Genomic DNA, 23,065 nt, shown 5'->3' on the forward strand with positions numbered 1-23,065 from the left:
CAGTGAATCACAGAATCACAGAATCACAAGGTTGGAAAGGACCCATTGGATCATCGAGTCCAACCATTCCTAACACTCCCTAAACCATGTCCCTAAGCACTTCATCCACCCTTAAACACCCTTCATCCATTCCTTAAACACCTCCAGGGAAGGTGACTCGACCACCTCCCTGGGCAGCTGTTCCAGTGCCCGATGACTCTTACTGTGAAGAATTTTTTTCTGATATCCAAAGCCACCATGAAAGGTGAATCTTTGAGGGCGCATTAACCAAGTTAATGGGCAACTTTGCCCTGCATAAGTAAAGCCCTACAAGCCCAGGATCCACGTCATCGCCGTGGGACTACCACTCTATTGGCCAGACCGAAGCACTGGGCCCTGCTTACCACCACCTCCTCACTGCAGAAAAGCCACGTGAGTTGCTCCCGCTGGACTGCTGGGATGGGCCATCACCTGCTGGGAGAAGGGCCATCTGAAAGTGCATGAAAGATATTTCTCTCTAAGCTACAAACTCAGTCCCTGCATTCTTTTCCCTTCAGTGTCTGATCAAAGTGAACGAGATCAAAACCAAGAAAGGGATCGACCTCCTGCAAAACCACATCAAGCACTGCAGCTCACAGTTCAAGCAAGAGTGATCGGTCACCTGTCTGCCCTTTCTCTGTAGAAGCACTGGGGGTAAGGGAGGAGGTTGGCTTGCAGAAGCTGAGGTCCTGCAGTCGGCTTGGCCTCTTCTGTAACCTGTGGAAAGTCCTTTTCTGCTGGAGCCAGTGGAGGCAGGAATCTCAGTGGGGTCTCTTTCTGACACCCTCATAAGCCAGTGGAAAGGAGAGATGTGGGATGCAAACCAGGCAGCGCTGAGTGCTCTCCCAGAATTAAACCACCTCCAAATCTTTCTAAAATATATTTCCTAACAAAGATTTTTGTTCAACCCCAAAGCAGAAGCTCTGCGTACTGAAGGCATGATGGGCTCGGAGGTAGGTGCTGGGGGCAGCCTGGGCTCTGCCTGCTTCACAGCCAGCGCTAGGAGTGAGATTTCTGGATGTGTTCTTATGGTAGACCGTCCTCTCAGTTTTTTTTCCAGGAATGTTTAAACACAGCTGGAAAACTGAAGAAGTTTTCAGAGAAGGTCATCCCGGAGCTGCAGAGTGTGAGTATTCACCCGTAGCTCAGTATGGTGAGCAGGAGCAGACTAGAGCACAGGAATGCCTTCCCCAGTGCCTCTTCTTCCTCTGCAGAAGCAGAGCTGAGGCTTTGCAGCTGCCCACATCGATTAATCACTCTTTCCTGGCCCTCTGATGTGCAGTGACCCATGGAGGGGTGAAATGCAGCTATCACAGGGAGTGGGAGAATAATGGTGCTGTAACCCAGGACACAGAGTAGGAAGAACAAGCATAAGCACGGACACCAAGGATGCACCACTCTATTCATCTACCAAAGCCCTGACTGCTCTTCAGATTGCTGTGTTTCTCATTTGTGCTCTCAGCATTCCATGCTTGTAGCTGCCAACTCAAGCTCTCAATGCATTTCCTCAGGGATTTGTTTTGTGGGTTGTGTAAGCCTTGTGAACTTCAGCTTTTGGCTTTGGGCTCTGTCAGTCCTACACAGCCCAGAGACAGAAAGGAGCTTTTTCAAGTGGCAAGGCTCTCAGAGGCAGGCTGAGCACCCAGGTCCCAGGCCATACAACAGCCTCCAAGTACACGAGAAGGTTTGTGTCATCTTCCTAGCATTTCTAGACCTTCATTCCAGTTTCCCTGGGCTTGCTCATCCTTCTCCAAACCTCCTTGAACATTCAGATTTGCAGAGGCTTGGGATGTGGTCCTCATCCAGATATCATGTCAGCATCACCTTCCCTGGTCCTGTTGTGTGAGTTTCCTCTGCGCATGTGCTGCTTTGTTTGAATTAATCTGCAGTACAGCTGTTACCCTTCTTGTCCCATAATTTGGAAGAATTCACACTAAAATTAATTATGTAAATAAGAAACAAAAAGAGGGGAGGTTACTCTGCCACCCTAGAGCAGAGTAACCAAGCACAGCAAGCAGCATCATTCAGAACCCTCATACAAACAAAGCCCCAGGCTCTGTTTCAGCAGGGCCACATTTCTATGCCAAGGTCCATCAATTTTTTGATGGCTTGGAGACCTTTTAATTATTTTAATTATTGACACTACCAAGTGGAAAAAAAGAAAACAACCACCACGGTGACCTTCAAGCTGTAGGTTGTTCTCATAGTGTGGAGAGCTGCAAACAGCTGTTTGCTCAGTAAAATGCAGCCTGCTCTCCCACGGGCTGGCGTCACCGCAGGGCTGGAGGTTCGCTGCGTCCCAAACGGACACCGGGAGGGCAGAGGGCAGTGTGGGGGCACCTCTGCTGCCTCTGCAAGAAGGATTGAGATGCCACAGCTGGGGCAGGATCCTCCTGCTCTATGTGAGCTGTTGCTGTTGCTCTGCACCTTTCAGATGAAGCTCAGGCAGGATGAGGAGAAGTGGCTTTTCTTCCTTCCAGATCAGCTGAAAACAGCGTTACAGCTGGAGCAAAAAGAGGTAAAGTCTGATCCTTCTCATGAGGGGCCGAGGGGTAGTGCCTGTAGAGGGCATGACAGCTGCTCAGGTAGTGCCCTCCTGCCTGTGCAGAAAGCCATGGGGTTCCTGGTGAGCTGTGGAGCACAGGGTCCCTGGCAGTCCCGTGAGGACATGCCCTTGGTAGCCAGTGGTACTGCTGGGGTAGTGCCTTGCTGCTGTTTCTTCTGCCAGGAGCCTGGGAAGAAGCAGGCAGGGTACAACATGCACCGGCTGCAGGGGAATAAGCAGTACGGCACGGAGAAGACGGGGACCCTCCTCAAGAAAAGCGAGGGGTAAGCTGGGATCCAGCATGCACCTTTCAACTGTGTTTTGGTGTCCTGGGGCCAGAGTGGGACTCACCTGGACTGAGTTCCTCTCCCTGAGGTGGCCACAGGGCAGAGGAACAGGACAAGCCTGCATGAAAGCGTGCTCAGCTCTGTTGCAGATTTCAACAGCTTTCAACACAGAGCTCCAGGCAGCTTGTGTCCATCTTTTTGTTTCGAGAGCATTTCTCTCCTGTGAAGAAGCCCAATGTCCTCTCCAGCCCTGTGAGCACTGGGGCAAGGACCCCTGAGCCCACCATGGGAAACCAGAACCAGCTCCCCATCTCTCATTCCAGCAGGGATCCCATTGCCTTCAATCCACCACCCCATGGTCCTGAGCTGGGAGGGGTGGGGAAGAGTCAGTGCTTCTGCCCCTCTTCCAGGCACTTTTTGCTTTCTAGAACCCCCTCCATCACTTCTGCCCTGACCCTTCTGCCCTTCCTACGTGGGAGACCCTCAGTGGGGGTTTGTATGCGGTCCTGGTGATGTTTTCTGCTCTCTTCTCCCTTCCCTTCCTCCCCAGCCCTGACCTGTCCTTTGCCTTTTGCACCCCTCTGCCTTCACAGCTCAATACTGGGCTCAGACCTGGACTGTGAAAATGAGGGGAAGGAGCAGAAACACAGGGTGAATCAGACCGAGCGTGGGTCAGTGCTGCCTTGGAGATGACCTCATGGGCCAGAGACTGGGGAGAACCAACAGCCATCCTGTGCACCTCTCCCAGGAGCCCAGACCCTGAGCTCCTGCAAAGCACTCCCCTTTTTCTGTAAACAGGATTATCTCCCACCAGTGTGTGGAGTATCCTTGGTGGGAATTACAGGAGTCCTGTGCTGGGAGACTTGCACACTGTGAAATGGCCTGGAAACACCTGAAACTGGACTGAAAATAACAACCTGGAGCTCAGAAGTCTCCTTCACTGCACACTGAAGTTCAGTCTTTTGCCTCTTTTGGGTATATCTCTTCCACCTTTCCCCTGTGTTATGGTCTGCTCCCAAAGGCGGGCACAGGAGAGCGAGCCTGGGAGGAGGTTGAAGCTGACAGTCCTGGATGTTTTCTGAGGGATTGTGCAAAGGTCTCCGTGCTCTGCTAGCAGGTCCTGCTGCCCCAACTGTTACTGTGCACCTCTACCACCTCCACAGCAGCTGTGCTGCATGTCTGTCCAAGCTGTCTTGTGTTCTATCATGGGTGCTGTGCTTCTCAGCCCAGAACAGACTAAGAGTGACAGACTCCATCCGTGCCAGCCCTGCCTGCCCGTCTGATGAGAGCTGCATCCCTGCGCGCTGCCTGGAATGGCACTTGCATTTGCCAGCACTGTGCTGTGTTGCACTTCTGCCTCTCAGCACGTGCGTTGCAGGCTCACCCTCTGCTCATTTCCAGGTTCAGAAAAGTCTGGCAGAAGAGGAAATGCACCATCAGCAATGGCTACTTGACCATCTCTCACAGCATGGTGAGAACCACTTCTGCCACTCGGCTCCTACCTGGGGGCTGCTGCCCACCCCGGCAGGGCAGGCAGAGCCATGGCCTGGCGTGCCGGTGGCTTCCTGGGGCTCGTCAGAGCCCTTGTGCCTGTGGCTTGCCCTACTGGCATGCCCTGGCATAGGAGGCTTTCTGTTGAGGCTTACATGCCTGCAAGTCAAGAGAGGATGAGACAAACACAGGAGCTCTCACTGCCTGTGTGCATGGAGGAACATAGAAACATAGAACGGTTTGGGTTGGAATGGACCTCAAAGCCCATCCAGTTTCACCCTCTGCCATAGTCAGGGACACCTCCCACTGGATCCAGTTGCTCAACAACCCATCCAACCTGGCCTGGAACACCTCCAGGGATGGGGCAGCCACCACTGCTCTGGGCAACATGAGGCTGAGCTCTGAGAACGGGGAGGCTGTTGGGAAAGAAAATGTCTGTGTTGCTACTTCTTGTGTTGCTCTTGAGAGCGAAGACAAAGTGCTGGGCACAAGGTAGATCTGTGCCTCCAGAGGCAGGTGGTGCCTGTCACCACTGGACCACAGCCCTCTGATGCTTCTTCATTCTGCTTGTAGCCCAACTGCCCACCAGCCAAGCTGAATTTACTGACCTGCCAGGTGAAGCCGAACACGGATGACAAGAAATCCTTTGATGTGGTTTCCCGTGAGTGCTGGTGCCTGCCCTGTGGTTCCTCTGGTAACAACCCAGAGAGGTGGAAGTGCTTTGGACTCAGAAGCCAGTGCGGTCAGGGATGAGCCCTGCAGCTTTGACCCAGCCTGGGATAATTACTTTGGGGAAATTGTGTGAGGCAGCTTTTAACAAGGGCATATAGTGATAGGACGAGGGGAATTGGCTTTAAATTGGAAAGGGGAGCCTGTCATGAGCTTGGCCGGCAGGATGGATGAACGAGGTGCCTAGAGGAGACCATCTCTGTGTCTTTCAGACAACCGCACATACCGCTTCCTGGCAGAGGACGAGCAGGACTGCTTGGTGTAAGTACTGCCAGTGCCTTGAGGTGGGCCAAAAAATGCTCGTCTGGCTGCTGGTGAGCAGCCAGTGCTTTGGCTATTTGAGCAGTGTGCCCATGAGTGGTGCAATTCCCATCCTGACTGTGTCCCTGTCATTCCGGGGGGGTGGTGAGCTGCAAGCAGAACACAGGATCATAGAAATGTTTGGGGTGGAAGTGACCTAAGAGCCCATCCAGTTCCACCCGCTGCCATGGGCAGGGACACCTCCCACTGGATCCAGTTGCTCCAAGCCCCATCCAACCTGGCCTGGAACACCTCCAGGGATGGGGCCGCCACCACTGCTCTGGGCAACCTGGGCCAGGGCCTCCCCACCCTCGCAGGAAAACAATATTTTCCCAAGATCTCATTGCAATCTCCCCTCCTTCAGCTCAAAACTATTCCCTTCGTCCTATCTCTGCACTTCCTGATCAAGAGCCCCTCCCAGCTTTCCTGTAGCCCCCATGGATGGAGGCTCCTGGCACCCACTTTGCTCCTGGAGTCCGTGCAGAACCCTTGTGTGTGGTGGCTGCTGTGTGGGCTGCGGCAGAGCCGAATCTCCCTGCAGCAGCGGAATGAGCCACACCACCCTAACCCCACAGCCCGATTGTGGCTGCACAAGACCTTACTCCTAAGCCACTTTCTGCCCATGCAGCTGGGTGTCCGTCCTCAGCAACAGCAAGAAGGAGGCACTGAACGTGGCCTTCAGCAATGCGCAGGGCGAAGGGGAGCACAGCCAGGAGGAGCTGACCCGGGCTATCATTGAAGAGGTCAGAGCCATGCCAGGGAACAGGGAGTGCTGTGACTGCTTGGCCCCAGGTGAGATCCAGCTCGTGGCTCTGGGGCCACCGCCCTTCCTCCCCTGGAAAGGCAGAGCTCTGCCTTGCCCTCCACAGCATCCAATTTCTGGAGACCCACAAGCAGCTGGGTTCTCGCCCTTCCACTCTGTCCTGCTGCGGCATTGTGCCCTGGGGTGATGGTGGGCTGGCAGGAAGGACAGGCAGGAGATATGCAGGGGGACAATGGTCTTGTCTTTACAGATCCCACTTGGCTATCCGTGAACTTGGGCATCCTGATTTGCATCAAGTGCTCTGGGATTCACAGAGAGATGGGTGTGCATCTTTCCCGCATCCAGTTGCTGTCTCTAGACAAGCTGGCAACCTCAGAACTGCTGGTAGGATGCTGCCGGTGGGCTCTGTCCTCAAGCCTCCCCCTGCTTCTCCTGTGGCCTTCCTAAAACTAAGTTAGTTCCATTGGTTTTTCACCTGTTAAACTGACCCACACCTACATGTAATTGCCTGGGTTTGGTGGCTATATGTGACAGGAGTCGTCATCTTCAAGGAGGAGAGTCTTTTCGCTGTTGCTGCGTCACGTGTCTCCCTCAGTCCCCTTTACCCATCAGCGTAACCTGGCGCAGGGGAGCTGTGGGGCAGCATCAAGCTTGAACTTCAGCTGAGCAGAGTGTGGGGCAGGGAGGGGACTGGAGACCTTGCCGGGGGCTGTTTTAGGGCCCTGCTGCTCCAGGTGCTCATGTGTTTGGTGGGGCTGTGATGCTGGCAGCTGGTAGGCATCAGGGCAGCGGATGGTAGGGGTGGTCAGGGATCATTCCTTGCCCAGATCTGAGCCCAGGGGTCGGCTCTGGGGCTGGTTGTGCTGTTGGAGTTGGGCAACCTCAGCATCAGGAGTCAGGGCAGGGTCTCCAGCCATGGAACACGTGTCCTGGCACCCCTTGACATCTCCTCGATATCTGGTCAGGTTCTCAACCTGGAGCTCCATCTCCTGCTGCCGTGCATGTAAAGCTGCTGCATGTCCCACGTCACCTCTACCTTGGCTGTTTTGCAGCTGGCGAGGAATATCAGCAACTCTGGCTTCAATGACATCATGGAAGCAAATCTCCCCAGCTCTTCCCTGAAGCCCACGGTGCACAGTGACATGTGAGTTGCTCTGCAAGAGCTGTTTTTTGTGGGAGGTTCAACACGGGGTCCTCGCCCATGGCCACATACTCCGTGGTCCTGCGTGGTCCCTGCAGTGACCCAGTACACAGCACTGCCCCATCTCCTCCCCAGACCATAGCTTCTCTTTGAAAGTCCAGCAGGAAAGGTTTGGTAATGGGGAGAAGAAAAAAAAGAGCCAGCAGGACAGCTCAAAGACTGGCCTTGAGGCCAGGACAGGGAGTGAGGAATTGGTGCTGGAATGGGAAAGGCAATAAAAGAAATAAGCGGAGCTGCCAGGTGGGATGCACTGGCTGCACATCAGCAGGGCAGGGCGGGGGACAGGCCCTTCTGCAGAGCAGAGCAGTTCACTGTGTCTAAAGGCTGGGGCCCAGGGCTGGTGGGATCAATGCAGGTATTGAGCAAGGATCTACTCAGGCTGGAGGAACTCCCGTCTTTCATCCCAGAGCACCTCAGCCTCTGGGCTCTAGAGAGGACAGGGCAGAGCTGGGGTGACACAGCTGATTCCAGCAATAGCTGAGGTTTTTCTTCAGGGTTTAACGACATCAACCTGGTGTGCAGCTCTTGGGGAAACTTAGAGTTGGGAGCATGTTGTCAGGGGCTAAGGGGGCTTTCTGGAGATTAGAGACCTGGCAGAGCAGGCATGATCGGGTTCCATTGCAGGTGTGTGAGTCCTGACCAGGGCAATTTTAGACAGCATGGACCTACCCTGCAGTGAGTGGGTGGATAAGGAAAGGTAAGAGAAAGAGCAGCAGATAGCTGGGAGAGCAGGGAAGTACAACCAGAACAGCGTGGTCAAGGTTGTCAGATCCACCCTTCTGCTTGGATGGATCCAAGCTGTGTGAAATAAAGAATTCAATTCTTCCTCAATGGCCTTTTCTGTTTGGAGCACTCCTTTGCCCCCAGGGCACTCACACCATGCAGTGCTTCTCAGTCCTTGAGATTTCTGCTCCTTCCCCTCATTTTCACAGTCCAGGGCTGAGTCCAGTACTGAGCTGTAAGGGCAGAGGGGTGCGAAAGGCAAAGGACAGGTCAGGGCTGGGGAGGAAGGGAAGGGAGAAGAGAGCAGAAAACATCACCAGGGCAGTATACAAACCCCCAGTACAGCCCTGAGTTCTCCCGTGTGGGAAGGGCAGAAGGGTCAGGGCAGAAGCTATGGAGGAGGTTCTGGAGGGCAATGAGTGCCTGGGAGAGGGGCAGAAGCACTGACTCTTCCCCACCCCTCCCAGCCCAAGACCATGGAGTGGTGGATTGAAGGTGATGGGATCCCTGCTGGAATGAGAGATGGGGAGCTGGTTCTGGCTTCCCGTGGTGGGTTCAGGTCATGGCAGAGCTTGCACATTAAATGCATTAAAGTCAAATTCTCATTTTGTTGTGTAACTGCAGAGAGGAAGCTTTGAGAAAACCACAATGTTTCATAAGAGTTATGAGTGTTGCTGTAGAGGAGCTGGGGAATGGGACAGAGAGAGGTGCTTAAACTGCCTGGCAGGTCTGAAGGAGAGAGGGAAGGTGGCTGGGGCAGTGGGAGAGGAGAGAGTGGACCCAACATGCTCACTTGGTGGTCCCTAATTCTCATTTGGCTGTTGTCTGCCAGGGCTTTTCGGAAAACTTTCATAATTTCCAAGTATGTTGAGAAGAAATACACAAAGAGGAGCTCTGTGTCCTGGTGCTCCAGCCTCCCAGAAGCTGTCAAGGCCAAGGACATATTTTCTTTGCTCCAAGCGTACGCGGAGAATGTGGATTTGAGCGAGACCGTGCTGTCACCGCTGCAGGTATGGCCACCTGTCCCATGGGTCTGTGTGGCAAACAGCTTTGCTGTCACCTCTCCAGCCTATCCATGAGCGTTGGGAGGGGACAGAGGTTTCTGATGAACCTGTTGTTCTCAGTGAGCCGGGAGCACCAGGCATACTTGAGGAACACTGCAGCAGAGGGAGGTTTGCTGGCTGCAGCCCTGCTGCCCTCTTCCTGTTGGGGTTTGGGAATCACAGCCACAAGGCCAAAGCTTTCCAAATGCCAGTTTGTAACCGAGATCCACTTGTAAACTTCTGAGCGGATTGTCTCGGGACATTCCAATCTCACTGAAGGCTGAAAAATCAGGGCAGCGTTTTTTTCTTGCACACCCACAGTGTGCTGTAACTGCAAGAGAGGGCAGCCCTGACGCTCGAACTGAAGACACGCCACTGTGTCACCCCCTTTGCTGGCAAGGATGCTGGCGGCTGTCCCTCGGAGTAACAGCAGAGGAGCAAAATGCTGCAGTGAGCAAGAACTGTCAGTATGGGATGGGACAAACCGGCAAATGAGAATCATAGAATTGCAGAATCATTGAAGTTGGAAAAGTCCTCTCAGCTCGTCCAGTACAACCATCAGCCTAAACCCACCGTGCCTGCTAAACCATGTCTCCAAGTGCAATGGACACATGGTTTTGAAGCCCTCCAGGGGAGGAGACTCCACCACTGCCCTGGGCAACCAATTCCAATACTTCAGCACTCTTTTGCTAAAAAATTTTTTCTAACATCCAGTCTAAACCTTCCCTGGCTCAACTTGGGGCCATTTCCTCTTGTCCTATTGCGTGTTCCTTGCACAGAGAGACCAGCACCCACCTCACCACAACCTCCTTTCAGATGAGGTCTGCCCTCACCTCCTCTCCTCCAGACTAAAAAGTCCCTCAGCTGATCCCAGAACCCCTGGGCTCCAGACCCTTCACCAGCTCTGTTCCCCTTCTCTGGACGCACTCCAGACCCTCGAGGTCCTTCTTGGAGTGAGGGGCCCAAAACTGAACCCAGGATTCAAGGGGTGGCCTCACCAGCACCGAGTACAGGGGTCCATCCCTTCCCTGCTGCGGGGTTTAAAGGGGAAGCCGTATGAGGAGATGCTGAAGTCCCTCAGTCCATTCAGCCTGGAGAAGACGAGTCTGAGGGGGGACCTCATCACACACTACAAGTTCCTCACGTGGGGAGGAGGAGGAGGAGCAGACGCTGAGCTCTTCTTTCTGGACGTGAGGGTGTGGCAGAAAGAGGAATCAGCAGAGGGTTGGGCTGGACATTAGGAAAAGGCTCTTCCCCCAGAGGGCCATGGAGCACTGGAACAGCTCCCCAGGGAAGCAGTGGCAGAGCCAAGCCTGACAATAGTCAAGAAGTGTTTGGCCAACACCCTCAAACACGTGATGTGGATACTGAGGTTGTGCTGTGCAGGAGCAGGAGTTGGACTCAATGGTCCTTGTTGGTCCCTTCCAAATCAGGACATTCTATGATTCTTCCTCATGAAGCCATGAGCCATGGCTTTTTGCATGTTAACTGGGTTCTCACCAGCCTCGGTGGCCATGACTCTCAGGAGCCAATCAAACCTGTTCATCTCTGAGGGATTTTAAGTGTATAAGGACAGTCCCTAAAGAACAGTGCTCCTGTCTGCAGTGGTGTGGGCAGAGACAGTCTCATCTTTGCTGTATTATTCTTGGATACAGGAACACGGGGAGACCCTCCTCCACCTGGCAGTGCTGTTGTCTGATAGAACCTCTTTGCATATTGTTGATTTTCTTGTCCAGAACAGGTAAGCTTATGACACTCAGTCAGCTTTTCATGGCTGAACTGTGCTAGTGAACGGTGTGAGGCTGATGATCTTATCCAAAAGAAGAGAAAAGTTGCCAAGGCACACCTCCCAGCAAACGTGCCTTGGGCTGAGCTTGGGGCCTCGGCTCCCCTTGTCTCCTCTGGCTTGAGATGTGACAGTGGTGGTGACCACCTCCTCTTTGGGCGAGGTGGGAAGAAGGACCCATGTGCCAGCAGAAGGCAGTGTTTGCTGGGGCTGGTAGCTATTCCCAGGGATGCTGACTTTATCCACTCTGTTGCAGTGGGAGCCTGGCAAAGCAGACAGCAGAGGGGAACACGCCACTTCACTACTGCTGCTCTCACAACAGACCTGAGTGTGTCAAACTGCTGCTGAAGGCCAAAGCCAACATCGCCATCAGTGAGTGGCTGTGGAACCCCCCATCCTCTGCACACACACGGTGTCTTTTCAAGTCTTCTGTGGAAATGCCTCCTTAGCCTTGCTTGAGTGCTCAGCGGTGCTTTTCAGTGGCTGAGGGGAGGTGGGTTGATGACAGACTCAACCCTAGGCTCTTCATGTGTCCAGTGAGATTCCCTGCTCCGACATTGCTCTTGGTTGACTCTCCAGGCTCTGCGACATTCACAAACCAATTTGAGGTGCATGTGGCTCTCTGCAAGTGGGATGACCATGTCTCACGGGTTCCGTGTCTCAGCAGGCTGGGACAGAAGAGGTGGCTTTGCTCTCCAGCTCAGAGCAGGGGATGTTCCTCTCTGCTCCCTATCAAGGAGCCAGCTTGCTCTGGGTGCTCCTGACCCCAGGGAGCTCATGCCTCTGGCCCGTTTCACTTGTCCCACTCCCACCTGGGTAGCTACAGGCCTGTTTGTGACTGGCAGCTCTGTGGTGGGATGGTGCTGGGATGGCCTCACGAAGCTGGCAGAACCCAGCAAGGCAAAGACCACGTGAGCTGCTCTTGCTCACAAAGCACATTCACAGCAGGAGCTGAAATGGGCACTTAAGTAATTTTCAAAGTCAGTACTGCAATGCTGGGGAACATGCATTTTAGCCTGGAGAAGAGGAGGCTGAGGGGAGACCTTATTACTCTCTACAACTACCTGAAAGGAGGTTGTGGAGAGGAGGGAGCTGGGCTCTTCTCCCAAGGGACAGGGGACAGGACAAGGGGGAATGGCCTCACGCTGCACCAAAGGAGGTTCAGGCTGGATATCAGAAAAAAATTCTTCACAGTAAGAGTCATTGGGTACTGGAACAGCTGCCCAGGGAGGTGGTTGGGTCACCTTCCCTGGAGGTGTTTAAGGAACGGGTGGATGAAGTGCTGAGGGACATGGTTTAGGGAGTGTTAGGAATGGTTGGACTCAATGATCCAATGGGTCCTTTCCAACCTTGTGATTCTGTGATTCTGTGATTCTGTGATGAGGGAGGGCTGCCAAAGTGCTGGCTCAGCCCAAATCACAGCTCTGAGCATTTATACTGCCCATCAATCTCCTCTTCACAACACTGAAGTGAGCTAGGATTCTGGGTGACATGAGAGGGCACCAGTGTTTCCACCATCAGGTATCAGCCAAGCTGGTACATGCGTTGAGCCTTACCTCCTGTGATGCCCTGAGACGCTCTCATTCCTGCTGCAGGCAGGGCAGGAGGGCACAGGGACTGCAGCGGGGTGGCAGGAGCTGAGTGCGTGCCCTCCAGTTGCACAGTAATTTGGCAGCCACATTTCTTACTGCCTCAGCCAGGCCTGGCACAGCTGTGCCTGATCTATCCTTACTGACCACTGCTACCTCAAGCATCTCGAGTCCACAGTGCAGACCCTGGCTCTAGTCTGGGGTTGCTCTGCAGCCCCTCAGGGTGCTGATCTCTTGCCATCTCCTTCTCCCACTCTCGCCCTTCTGCAGAGCACACCCATTGTTCCCAAGCCAGACTTGGGCTGCAGCTCTGCGTGGAGGGGTTTTGCAGCAATAATTAGTGCTGCAGAGCTCCAGCAACACCATCAGAGGCCCCACCTTCAGACCTCCCAGGAATCACAGAGGTTTCAGTATAAAGAGAAGTGGAAATAAGACGGTTGTTGCTGGTTCTCTTTTGCACTCACATCCCTGCTTGCAAAGACTGGGACCTGGGGGTCCAGGCAGTCTGTGTGTCCACCAGGCATCGGGGGACACAGACTGGGTCTGCCCAAAGCTCCCTGTGGTAACACCATGGACAAAGGGTGCTAGCTGTGGGGTCCTCCTCTGGTTTTGTAGCTTTAGGCTCTGGCAGTGACTGAGCTATTCTATTCCTCTACCCTTTTCCATCTCCAGGAGTCATCAGGATTTACTAGTGCTCCTTTCTCTCCTTATGTGGGTGTCTCAGCTCCTGGCCTCTTCTCCATCTTTTCCCCACCAATGCCTTAATGGCCTGGGCCTTTGCTTTCGTCTGTGTTTAGGCTGGCCCTTCTCTTAGGCTTATTTGCTCGCAGATGCCCCGCATACAGCACTGCTCTTCACTTTGCCGAACCACAGGGCGGGCTCATGGTGTTCAAGGCTGACATTTCCCTCCACAGCCAACAAAGCAGGAGAGACAGCCCTGGATGTTGCCAGGAAGATGAGACATCCCCTGTGTGAAGAGCTGGTAAGACACCGTGCCTCATCACCCTCCCCAATTTGAGGCATGTCCCAGTGGCATAGAGTTGTGCGGGATCCACACGCACGTGATCACACCCTGCAGGGCCACCCTTGCCCCTCAGCATCTCCAGTGACAGTGTGGGAGGCAGGGCACAGTGCGGAGGGTCCAGCGGGTTCTGGTCCCTCTGGGCAAAGCGGTTTGGGACAGGCCAGGCAGGGGTTACACCATGTGAGGGTGGTGAGTTCTGGAACTGTAGTGAGGCTACATGGCATGAGTGCATCTCCTCAGCGAGTCCAGGCCTTGCTTCTGCCATGTCCTCATTTGTGTGTTTGGAGACCTTTGCTGCTGGGAAGCCCTGCTTGCAGCTCGAGGCATTGCCCTGATGGGCAGGTGGCTGGAGATGGGACCAGCAGCTCCCTGTGGGACCAGTAGGTCAGGACAGGGCTGGTGAGTCCTCAGGGAGCTCCCGTGTTCCAGCTGCTGCAGGTGCAGAACAACCGGTTCAACCCCAATGTCCATGTGGAGTATGAGTGGTGGTTGGGCCAAGACAACATGTATGAAAGTGATGAAGACCTGGATAAGAAGGTGAGGTCCTGGTACGCCCTGGCTTGGGGCCATGTGTGCCACCACTGTCCCGGCTCCCATTGTGCTGGAGTGGGTGCCCCTGTACCTGCCCAGCCGTACCCGCTCTCTCTAACCCACAAATATCTCTTTCCCAGCTGGGTGCTGTGAAGAGGGGCTCTGCCCATCCCCGGAGCAGCTGCCACAGCCCGGCCACTGACCCCAGGCTGGAGGCAGTGGCCTGGGGTGGGTGGCCAGATGCCTGTGCCCTGCCAGCTGCCCACCTCCGCAGCCTGGACATACCACCTCCCCCCTCCTACGCTCCTCCATTCCCACCCCAGGTGCCAGGTGAGAGCCTGCCGAGAGCCCTGCAGGGTGAGCTGCCGCTGCTGCCTGGTTCCATGGGCAGAGGGTGGTCCGGGAGGGAGCTGAGCCCAAACGGAGTGTGAGGGGTAGTCCAGTGCCCTAGGGCACCCTCCTGTCCTCTGGTCCTTGAGGGACGAAGGCTGGCTTGTCTGTCCTAGCACTGATCCCTGTGTGCGCTCACCCTTGGAGGCCCTGTGCTGGCACCGTTAGGATGTGCCATCCCCTCCCAGCCCAAATGCTGCTGCTGTGGAAAAAGCAGAAGAGACCTCTTTAGAGACAGTGGTGGGAAGAGAAAACTGCCATCAGAAACAGGAGCAGCATCGCAGTTCTGCTCTTTAGCAAGACCCGCTTCCACTGTCCTCACCCAGCCTTCCAAAGGCATGTCCCACCTCCAAGAGCTGTGGTGCTTTCTGGGAGACTCCCCAAGTCCTGTCCGTCGCAGCTCTGCTTCCAGCTGGATGCATTTTTCAAGTCACACCTGCAAGCAGAAGAAAGAAAATCCCTGCTCTCCTGTTTGTGCCCAGTCTCCCCTGGAGCTTCACCCCAGGACCCTGCTCAGCGGATCAGCTTGCGGCTGCTGCTGAATCATAGAATCAAGGAACCGGTTGGGTTGGAAGGGACCTCAAACTCATCCAGTTCCCCTGCCATGGGCAGGGATACCTCCCACTGCATCCAGTTGCTCCAGTGCCGATCCAACCTGGCCTTGAACACCTCCAGGGATGGGACAGCCATGACTTCTGTGGGCAACCTGGACCCTGTTCTGTTCTTGCTCTGCATTTAGATCCCCAGGGGACGCATCCACCTTTCCTTACCAGCTTGTCTGTCTTTGCTGAGGACACAAGAAGCAGGAGGGTCCCACCTCTGTCCCTGAGCATCAAACACAAGCGCACATCCTCAGAGCCAGCACCTTGGGTACCGCTCAGCCCCGAGCAGCCCAGCCCCACCAGCCTGGCCTCGGGTGATGAAAGAAACTGTCTGAGGAGGGGCGAACGGCCAGACCATGCTGGAGGGAAGGTCATGCTGGACATCTGCAGTTCAACATCCACGTTAGGTCAGGCTGGCCATGGCTTTGTCTGCCCGAGGCTCGTTTGTGGCTCAGGCGTGTGAGGCCCCTTGCTTGGGCGAGGGGCTGAGGTCTGTGGGAGCTGCAGCACTGGATGGTGAGCCCACAGCCAAGGACTCTCCACTGGCTGACAGACACCTGTGTCTCCAGGGCAGGGTTGTTCTGGGGTTTGCTGGGTTGTTGGAGATGCTGAATTTGGAGAAAGGAACGATCCTGTTCCCATCTTTTGCACAGTGGATTTGTTTGCAAGGATGCCCCATGGCAGAAAGATGCCCCCTCTCCTCAGCCACACAGGGTGGCTGGGGCTGAGGTGGGGGCTTGCACAACATCATCCTTTGATAAAGGAGTGAGGGCTGCCCGGAGCTGCCCTGGGTTGTGCTGGGAGCTGGAGCCTCCATGGCCCTATAGAAGACAGCCTCATCCCAGGAGAGCTCAGCAGTGTAGGGAGCAGGTGGGGACAAAGGGTGCCAGGCACACAACCTATGGCAGCTGCATCCTTCTCTTGGGGCACCCTGGAGACGCTCAGCTCATCTCCCACTGCCTGGTAATATGCTTCTCACCCCAGCTTCCACTCTACGTCCTTCTGCTTCCTGGCCGTGTCCCCTTCCCCTGCTGTCCCCCTCCACCCCTTCCCCAGTCCCTCCCCATTCCAGCTCCCAGGTGGATGGGCTGCTTGTTGCCCACACTGCACCATGGAGGACTGCTCCACGTTGGCTGACAGCGATGGTTGCTGTTGTTCACCTGTGATAAAAGGTGGGAGGAGATGACAAGTCTGATGGTTTCATAGGTGCCCTGAAAGCCATGGACCTTCTCTGCACGCCTGGCCTCAGCAGAGTGGGACAGCCTGGCCCACACCGATCTGTCCAGGAGCCAGATCCATGTTCTGGTCATGTCCAGGATGTCCCATATCTTCCTCGGAGGAGTAGTTTGGTAGGTGGCCAGTGCTCAGGACCAGCTCAGCTGACGCATCTGCCCATATTTACTGCTTTTGAGTTTGAACTGAGCTGGAGTTGACCAACTTATCCTCACAGCACTTCTGCTGTGACTTCCTGGCACTGAGGTCTCCCTGGTAGGTGTTGGGAATGCTTCCAGAACTCCCAAAAGGCTCCATTCTCTTTTGAGGGAAGTCTGATTTCTGATTTTGGGTTGTTGGCAGGGGAGGGAGCAGTTTTGGATGGAGACAGAGGTGCAGTGTCCACACTGGTGCTGCCTCTCTGTGCTCCAGGGATACCCCTCTCTCCAGGAACACTGTGCAGAGGCAGAGATCTTTCATTGGGGACCTCACTGGTCTGGGGGTTGTGCTGAGTGGCACCGCTGACTCCTCACACAGAGCTGCCCTGAGAGACCTGGGACCCCAGGCAGGGCAACCACAGTCCTAGAGTAGAGGAGCTGGTGCCTCTGGAAGGATGCTCCAGCAGAAGGAGGTGTCTTCTGGATCTCTGTTCCACCCAAACTCACAGCATGTGATCTGCTGCCTCTGCACAGGGAGCCTCCCAGTCTCTCATCCTGGCTCCTCACATGTTTGACATCGGCTTTGGGATCCAAACAACAGAGTTAATTTGCATCAAACAAAACCGAGAAGGCCTGACGATGCGCTCTCCTGCTTGCAGAACAGGCTGCTGCTCCGCAGGGTCTGCGCTCTCTATGACTGCGATGCTGACCAGGAAGATGAGCTGACTTTCCGCACAGGCGAGATCATTGTGGTGTCTGAAAAGGAGGACAGTAACTGGTGGGTGAGTGTTCCTGCGCATGCTGACCGGCACTGGCATGCACATCATCCCCTCTCCATCAGTCTGTTTGCCTCTGTCTTGTGACTGTCACACTCATTGTCGTCTCCTGCTCTACATCTCTATCTTCCGTATTTTCCTCAAAACCCAAAGGCTGCTGTAATGGGGGCAGTTCTTCACTCCCCTGTTCAACGCTTACCACTCCTTTTCCTTCCTCTCTCCCCACAGAAAGGGTGGATTGAAGGACAGCCTCACAGGCGAGGTGTCTTCCCTGCTTCATTCGTTCACGTTCTCAATGAGTAGGAGCTGCCATTATTCAAGAAGAAAGATCTGATCAGCTGCTTAAAATGCAATTCCCCAAGCTTCCGTCTGCCGGCTGGGAGCACCAGTTTGCCCCGTGCAGCCTCCTTCACCTCTGCTACCGCAGCTTCCTTGTAGCCCACTCCTTCCCACGGGCTGCCAGCAGTGCCAGGCTGTCCCGGAGCATCCCTCTGCCAGGCAAAGGGAGAGAACACAGAAACCTACGTCCTCCTCAGCTGTGCTCCTGCCCAGCCACCTCTCCACGGAGGAACTCGCCCTGGCACTCCAGTGCCTGACTCCTGCCTCGCTGCCCGGCCCGCGGGGCTCCCTGCTGATGGAAATGAAGGCAGAGGGGAGCAGCGCTGTGCCCTGCGGTGCTCTGAAGCGGCAAGTGGAGCCGTGCTGGAGTGCAAACCCTTAAGAAAGGGGCTTCTGCTGTGGATTGACCATGCTGAGAGGTTGCCAATGCCAATGAGTGCTGCGGAGCTTGTGCTGCTGCCAGCCTGTGCCGTTCCTAATGCCTCCCACTCAGGTTTCGCTGGTTTTGCTCCAGAAAATATGCTCTGTGGCAGCCCAGGGTATTGCTCCTTCAATGGCTGGAGCCCAGCAATGGCAGAGAGGCCCTTTAAGCAGCCACCAATAAACCCCAGCTCTTCAGTGCTCTGTGTTTTGCAGGGCTGTTCCAGTCTGAGTCTCTAATTCCTTCCTCTTCGCTGCTTTCTGTCAGGCACCAAGCTTCCTTGCAGGTGGCAGAACAGAGAAGGCTGAACTCCCCTTGCATAAAATCAGTCACAATTCAGCTTGCACAGCTTTTCTGCACTGGCTGGGTTTTTCCAGTTGCCGAGGCACATCTCACAGCCTTCCTCTGTCTTTGAGCCCAAATCCCATCCATGTCAGCAAAAGAAACCGCCCGGTGGGGTGCTGGATGCACGACTCTGCCGAGATATCTGTGTTGCAGGTGTCAGTGTCAATGTAAGTGGAGCCATTCCAGCAGGATCAGGAGGGCAGTTCCACTCCAGGTAGCTTCTCCCAACCCCAAAAGGAAGATTTTAATGATGAATTTCCTGATTTTCCCTGGGCACATGGCTGGGACTCCAGCTCCAGCGGTGCCAGGGGCTGCCGCGGGGCAGGCTGGATGGGAGAGCTGTGCCAGGATGCTGGGGGACACTGCTGGAGGAGGGACGGCAGTCCTGACCTCACTGTTCCACTTGCTGTGAGGCTCTTTTCCCCCCACCCCCACCCCCATGATGGTGCAACACTTCCTCTTCCCGTGGCTGTTGTCGCAGCTTGCAACGAGCGCTGGCGAGGCCACCAAGCCCGGGAGCATCACCTTTGCCTGGCCCTGCTCGGTGTGGCTTTCTCCAAGTAGGTGAGGGGCCCTCGGGGCAGCTGGCAGGGGACCAGGGGGTGGTGACACCATGAGGACCTCTTTGCTGGCTGGGGAGCTCCTGGTGGTGTCCCCTGGGGCTGAGCAGGGATGGGGACAGGTCTGTGGCCACCGGGCACAGCTGGTGCAGCAGCCACATGGCTCTGGCATGGTGGCTTGTGGCCAGTGGTGAGGGCACAGGATTAGGGTGGCTGTTTTAGGGTGCAACAGCAGAAGTCCCATCCGTTGATCAGGGGCTGCACGTGGGCACAGGCAGGGAGATGGGGCTGCTCAGCCCTGCCTGTCTAGAGCCCTGCCTGTGCCCGCGTGCAGCCCCTGATCCACAGACAGGTCCTCTCCACCTGCATCTCCGCCTGCCCAGAGCTCTGCCCTCCCCAGTGATGGGCAACTGCAGAAAGCTTCATGAAATATTCACTGTGCTGCCCGAGTCCCATAGCTCTGGGCTTAATGGAGCTGCTGGCACTGGTCACGCAGCTGCCCGCCAGCTCGTGCCTCTCTGTGGGCTGTGATTTAATGAGACTCGAGGCTCCTTGAGCACCTGAACCAGACTGGGGACGCGCTGGCTCCTTGCCTGATGGGCGCATCAGATGAATGCGCTTTGTCTTCATCACGGAAGAAGCTGCAGGAGGGCAAAAGACATGGGGAGCTGCGGCTGCCAGCGGGGCCGGTGTCAGGAGCCTTCAGGGTCCCCCTGAAAGAGCATGGCTGTGATTCTGGCGTGCTGGTAGGAGCTTGTTTGTGCTTCCCTTCAAGAAGAGGTGATGGTTCAGCTGTTTTTTGCAAGGGCAGGCTTGCAGGGGGGCACAGGCTGCTGCGACTGCTTGGGATCATCCAGTTTCCCCCCCCATATCTTGTCTCTGCTCATTGCTTGGAACCCCAGGAGCAGCAGTTTGGGGTATTTTTGGGTATTTAAGGAAGGCTCACACACAGAGACAGCAGACAGTGCCTCCTCCTCCTGGCAATGATTCAGTGCCCTTGAAGCTGCAAAAGCCCAGGGCTGCTGGGGAGGGAGCACTGTGCTGGCTGCACGGCACCTGCGTGGGCTCAGCGGAAGGGAGAGGCCAAGGGGCTCCTCTGCCAGCGGCTGTGTGGGGAGCGTGGGGAGGAGGCAGCGGGGCTCACTGCTGCCACAGGAGTTGCTGCTCCGGAAGGGAGCCTAAAGTTCGGCTCGTGGCTCGGGAGAGGATTCTCTGATGCTTGTTTGTGGGTCAGTCTGCACATCCTAGAAGTGTTGCAGGCAGCGAGCAGCTCCTGGCACAGCACGTGCTGCAAAGGAGCTGCGGTGGTGCTGGAAGCCCAGCCCAGCAATAAAGCCCTTGCACGGTTTGAAAACAGCATACGTACCAGGATATTTCAAGGACATGAGGGCTGGTGAGCAGCCAAGGGGGGTCCCAGAGCGGGGAGGGTGGGTGGGAAGGAGTCCAGTGGTGCCACTGCCGCTGTCCCTGTGCCCTCTCGCTGCAGGTGGCATGAGGGATGCTGCGCCAGAGGCACACACAGGTGGTGCTGGCCCTGTGCCTGCTGCTGGTCCTATGGCAATGTTTCCGAGCACCCACAGATGGCCTCGGCCCCTTCCTCTGGGCTCCAACCCTCCGCGACCTCCCTGATGCCCATTGCACTGCTGGCACCATGGGATCCGCATGGTTCAACGCCCACTACAACACAGCTATGGGGCCTCTGCTGACCAGCACAGCCCATGAACTCTCCTCTGACGTGGTTCAGTGGTGGCTGGTGAGTGGGGTCACAGGTGGGAGCACACAGCTCTTCCTGGGCTCCCCGAAACTGTTTGTGGTGGGGTAGGGCCAAGGTCAAGTTGGATAGCTATGATGGGAGACGAAGGGGCTGCAGATGCCCCAGCTCCCCACCCCTCTGGGCTCTCTCGCATCCTTTTCCTGGTACCTCACCGGGTTTATCTGGGCCTTTCCCAGGGCTCTTCTGAGAGGACTGGGGCTCCGTCCCGCTTTGGGGGTATGGGAAGAGTCTGATGCTGTCTGTTGCTGCCCTTGCTCCCCCAGACCCTGCAGGGTCCCCCCAGTGATGTCCATCTCCAGGCCGTAATGCAGCAGCTCTTCACTGTCCTCCCGGCCCCAACTGGCAGTGTGTGGGATCCGTCTCGCTGCAGGACTTGTGCGGTGGTGGGGAACTCGGGACGGCTGAACGGCTCTGGCCATGGGCTGCGGATTGATGCCCACGACTGGGTGCTGAGGTGGGTGACCTCCCTACGTCCTTGGTGTGCCCCATCCCTCACCACCACTGAAATCTGCCACAGGGGCTGCTGGCTGTGCTCGCTGGAGCCCCCCACCCTGGGGCACACACTGCTCCTGTGTTGCTGACGGTCAGGGTGACCTGGTGTTCCTGCCTTGAGGCACCAGCAGCCTGGCACCGGCACAGCGTGCACCTGCATTTTGGGCCGTGCGTTCCTGCTGTCCCCTAGGATGAACAGAGCAAAGATCACTGGCTTTGAGCTGGATGTTGGCATGAGAACAACTCATCACTTCATGTACCCAGAGAGTGCAGTGAACCTCGGTCCTGGTGTCCACCTCGTCCTCATCCCCTTCAAGCCACTGGACCTGCAGTGGGTGGCCAGCGCCTTCTCCACTGGAGAGCTCACGCAGTGCGTTGGCTTTGGGTGATGCTGTCTCTTGTGCCAGAGACCCTGCTGATGGCACGGGGTGGTCCTGGCGCCCTGGTACCGCAGTCCTGGCGGGGCAAAGGGCCCCCAGGTGAGGGTTCCTGGCATCCCTCTGCATCGCATTTTGGGGGAATGGGCACTGACCTGTCCCCACAGGGCTTGGGCATCCCACAATCCCATAACCTCCTGGGTGGGACAGTGGCTGTCCCTGCTGTGGTGCCATGGGCTGGATGTGTCTCTTCCCAAAGCCAGGCCAGGGGATGGTGCTGGAGGAGCCCAAGGGGCTGAGGGTGTCATGGCAGACAGGGCCACCACCCTCAGCACCCCGGCTGCCTCCACGGGAGAGGCTTTGGCAGCAGGGGCGCCCCGTGCTCACGCTCTCCTCTGGCTTTTGCAGTACATACGTCAGAGTGAAACAGTTCATCAAAGCTGACAGAGACAAGGTAAGGGCTTGGAGGGCTCCAGCCCCTCCTGCGCAGGCAGGGCTCCTCAGGGCTCCTTTCTCAGCAGGATGCAGGCAAAGGCAAGGGCTGCACTGGTGGCCAGGGCTGGCTAGTACGGTGAGCAGCCAACGGCTCCTCCGCTCCCACGCAGGTGCTCATCCTGAGCCCAGCTTTCCTCAAGTACATCCACGACAACTGGACGGGGCGGCAGGGCCGGTACCCCTCCACTGGCTTCACTGCCCTGCTCTTCGCCCTGCACACCTGCCAGCAGGTGAGCGCGGCCGCAGGAAGGGGCACGGCTGCTGCCCCAGGGCTGCACGCTCCTGGGCTGACCGAGCGCCTGGGCCGTGACGGCTCTCGCTGGCTGGTGTGCAGGTCTCCGTGTTCGGCTTCGGAGCGGACAGCGAAGGGAACTGGCACCACTACTGGGAGAGAAACCGCTGGTCCGGAGCTTTTCGCAGGACAAGGGTCCACAATGCTGATGTCGAGTTCAGCCTCATCCAGAGACTGGCAGCTGAAGGCAGGATTTTGTTCTACAAATGATGCTCTTCTAAGAAACTGAAGCTCAGGAACTGGCAGCCCCTGCACTGCCAGCAGCTGCTTTAACTCCAGTTTGCTTCTCCCTCCAAGTGCTTCCACGTGCCCAGGCTCAGCCCCCGTGACCCCTGGTGTATCCGTGCTTGTCTCTCCAGCGGGTGCTGGTAGGTGACACACTCCCATGGCACAAGGGATGCTGCATTGGCTGGACACAGTGTGGGCACAGCTCTGTCCACACTGGCTTGAGGACAGGGGTCTGGTGGGCCTGGAGGCGGGCGTGGAGCCCATGAGGTGCACCTCACGTGTGTCCCTGTGGCGGCTCTGAAGCTGCTGGGTGACAGTGCTGGTGGTGGTGGCTGCTCAGATGTGACAGCCCACGTGGCAGAACTGACCACCTCCACTCACAGAGGGCTTTTGGGGAGGTTCATAGTGGTTGTATCAAAGAAGAGTAAGAAATCAAATGTGCTGAGTCAGAAGATGACAGACTCAAGTACAGCTGAAATGATCTCATGTTGAATAAACTTTGAAAACACACATGAATCTATTATTAATATTTTGCTTTATTTTTTGAGTCCTTCCTGCTTTGCAAAGATGGCAC

The 23,065-nt window shown here is 56.0% G+C and overlaps 2 protein-coding genes across 11 annotated transcripts; both read left to right on the top strand.

The window, feature by feature from the left end:
• Positions 1 to 1,082: 1,082 nt before the first annotated feature.
• Positions 1,083 to 17,534, top strand: LOC104059356 (arf-GAP with SH3 domain, ANK repeat and PH domain-containing protein 1-like). Of its 8 annotated transcripts, XM_054081242.1 has the most exons (18): positions 1,083 to 1,144; positions 2,453 to 2,536; positions 2,747 to 2,847; positions 4,252 to 4,321; positions 4,915 to 5,002; positions 5,283 to 5,331; positions 5,999 to 6,162; positions 6,384 to 6,517; positions 7,186 to 7,277; positions 8,890 to 9,067; positions 10,756 to 10,841; positions 11,143 to 11,258; positions 13,390 to 13,457; positions 13,929 to 14,036; positions 14,171 to 14,360; positions 16,229 to 16,371; positions 17,052 to 17,174; positions 17,397 to 17,534. In XM_054081242.1, exons 2-18 carry the CDS (start codon positions 2,453 to 2,455, stop codon positions 17,469 to 17,471), a joined length of 1,869 nt encoding a protein of 622 aa, XP_053937217.1. In that variant the 5' UTR covers positions 1,083 to 1,144; the 3' UTR covers positions 17,472 to 17,534. The 8 variants fall into 8 exon arrangements, 3 of the variants coding, with proteins under 3 accessions (XP_053937217.1, XP_053937215.1, XP_053937216.1); XR_008452558.1 differs by lacking the exon at positions 1,083 to 1,144 and having other exon boundaries at positions 2,233 to 2,536; positions 16,927 to 17,174; XR_008452559.1 differs by lacking the exon at positions 1,083 to 1,144 and having other exon boundaries at positions 2,233 to 2,536; positions 16,927 to 17,170; positions 17,397 to 17,527.
• Positions 17,535 to 18,369: 835 nt separating this feature from the next.
• Positions 18,370 to 23,001, top strand: LOC104059355 (CMP-N-acetylneuraminate-beta-galactosamide-alpha-2,3-sialyltransferase 2). Of its 3 annotated transcripts, none has more exons than XM_054081246.1 (7): positions 18,370 to 18,487; positions 20,320 to 20,586; positions 20,871 to 21,061; positions 21,290 to 21,469; positions 21,885 to 21,930; positions 22,082 to 22,201; positions 22,306 to 23,001. In XM_054081246.1, the coding sequence occupies exons 2-7, from the start codon at positions 20,332 to 20,334 to the stop codon at positions 22,471 to 22,473; spliced, it is 960 nt and encodes a 319-aa protein (XP_053937221.1). In that variant the 5' UTR covers positions 18,370 to 18,487; positions 20,320 to 20,331; the 3' UTR covers positions 22,474 to 23,001. The 3 variants fall into 3 exon arrangements, with proteins under 3 accessions (XP_053937221.1, XP_053937220.1, XP_009559310.2); XM_054081245.1 differs by lacking the exon at positions 18,370 to 18,487 and adding an exon at positions 18,547 to 18,837; XM_009561015.2 differs by lacking the exon at positions 18,370 to 18,487 and adding an exon at positions 18,549 to 18,833.
• The last annotated feature ends 64 nt before the right edge of the window (positions 23,002 to 23,065 follow it).

Source organism: Cuculus canorus, chromosome 16, assembly GCF_017976375.1.
Source record: "Cuculus canorus isolate bCucCan1 chromosome 16, bCucCan1.pri, whole genome shotgun sequence".
In the NCBI taxonomy this organism is placed as follows: Eukaryota; Metazoa; Chordata; class Aves; order Cuculiformes; family Cuculidae; genus Cuculus; species Cuculus canorus.

Excerpts from the sequence above, each read along its gene's own strand:
- LOC104059356 (XM_054081240.1), top strand. The coding sequence starts at position 2,261 with ATGCAGCCTGCTCTCCCACGGGCTGGCGTCACCGCAGGGCTGGAGGTT. Across the intron at positions 2,848-4,251 it reads CTCCTCAAGAAAAGCGAGGG|GTTCAGAAAAGTCTGGCAGA; the intron begins GTAAGCTGGGAT and ends GCTCATTTCCAG. Across the intron at positions 4,322-4,914 it reads TGACCATCTCTCACAGCATG|CCCAACTGCCCACCAGCCAA; the intron begins GTGAGAACCACT and ends TTCTGCTTGTAG.
- LOC104059355 (XM_054081246.1), top strand. The coding sequence starts at position 20,332 with ATGCTGCGCCAGAGGCACACACAGGTGGTGCTGGCCCTGTGCCTGCTG. Across the intron at positions 21,470-21,884 it reads TCCACTGGAGAGCTCACGCA|TACATACGTCAGAGTGAAAC; the intron begins GTGCGTTGGCTT and ends TGGCTTTTGCAG. Across the intron at positions 21,931-22,081 it reads TCAAAGCTGACAGAGACAAG|GTGCTCATCCTGAGCCCAGC; the intron begins GTAAGGGCTTGG and ends GCTCCCACGCAG.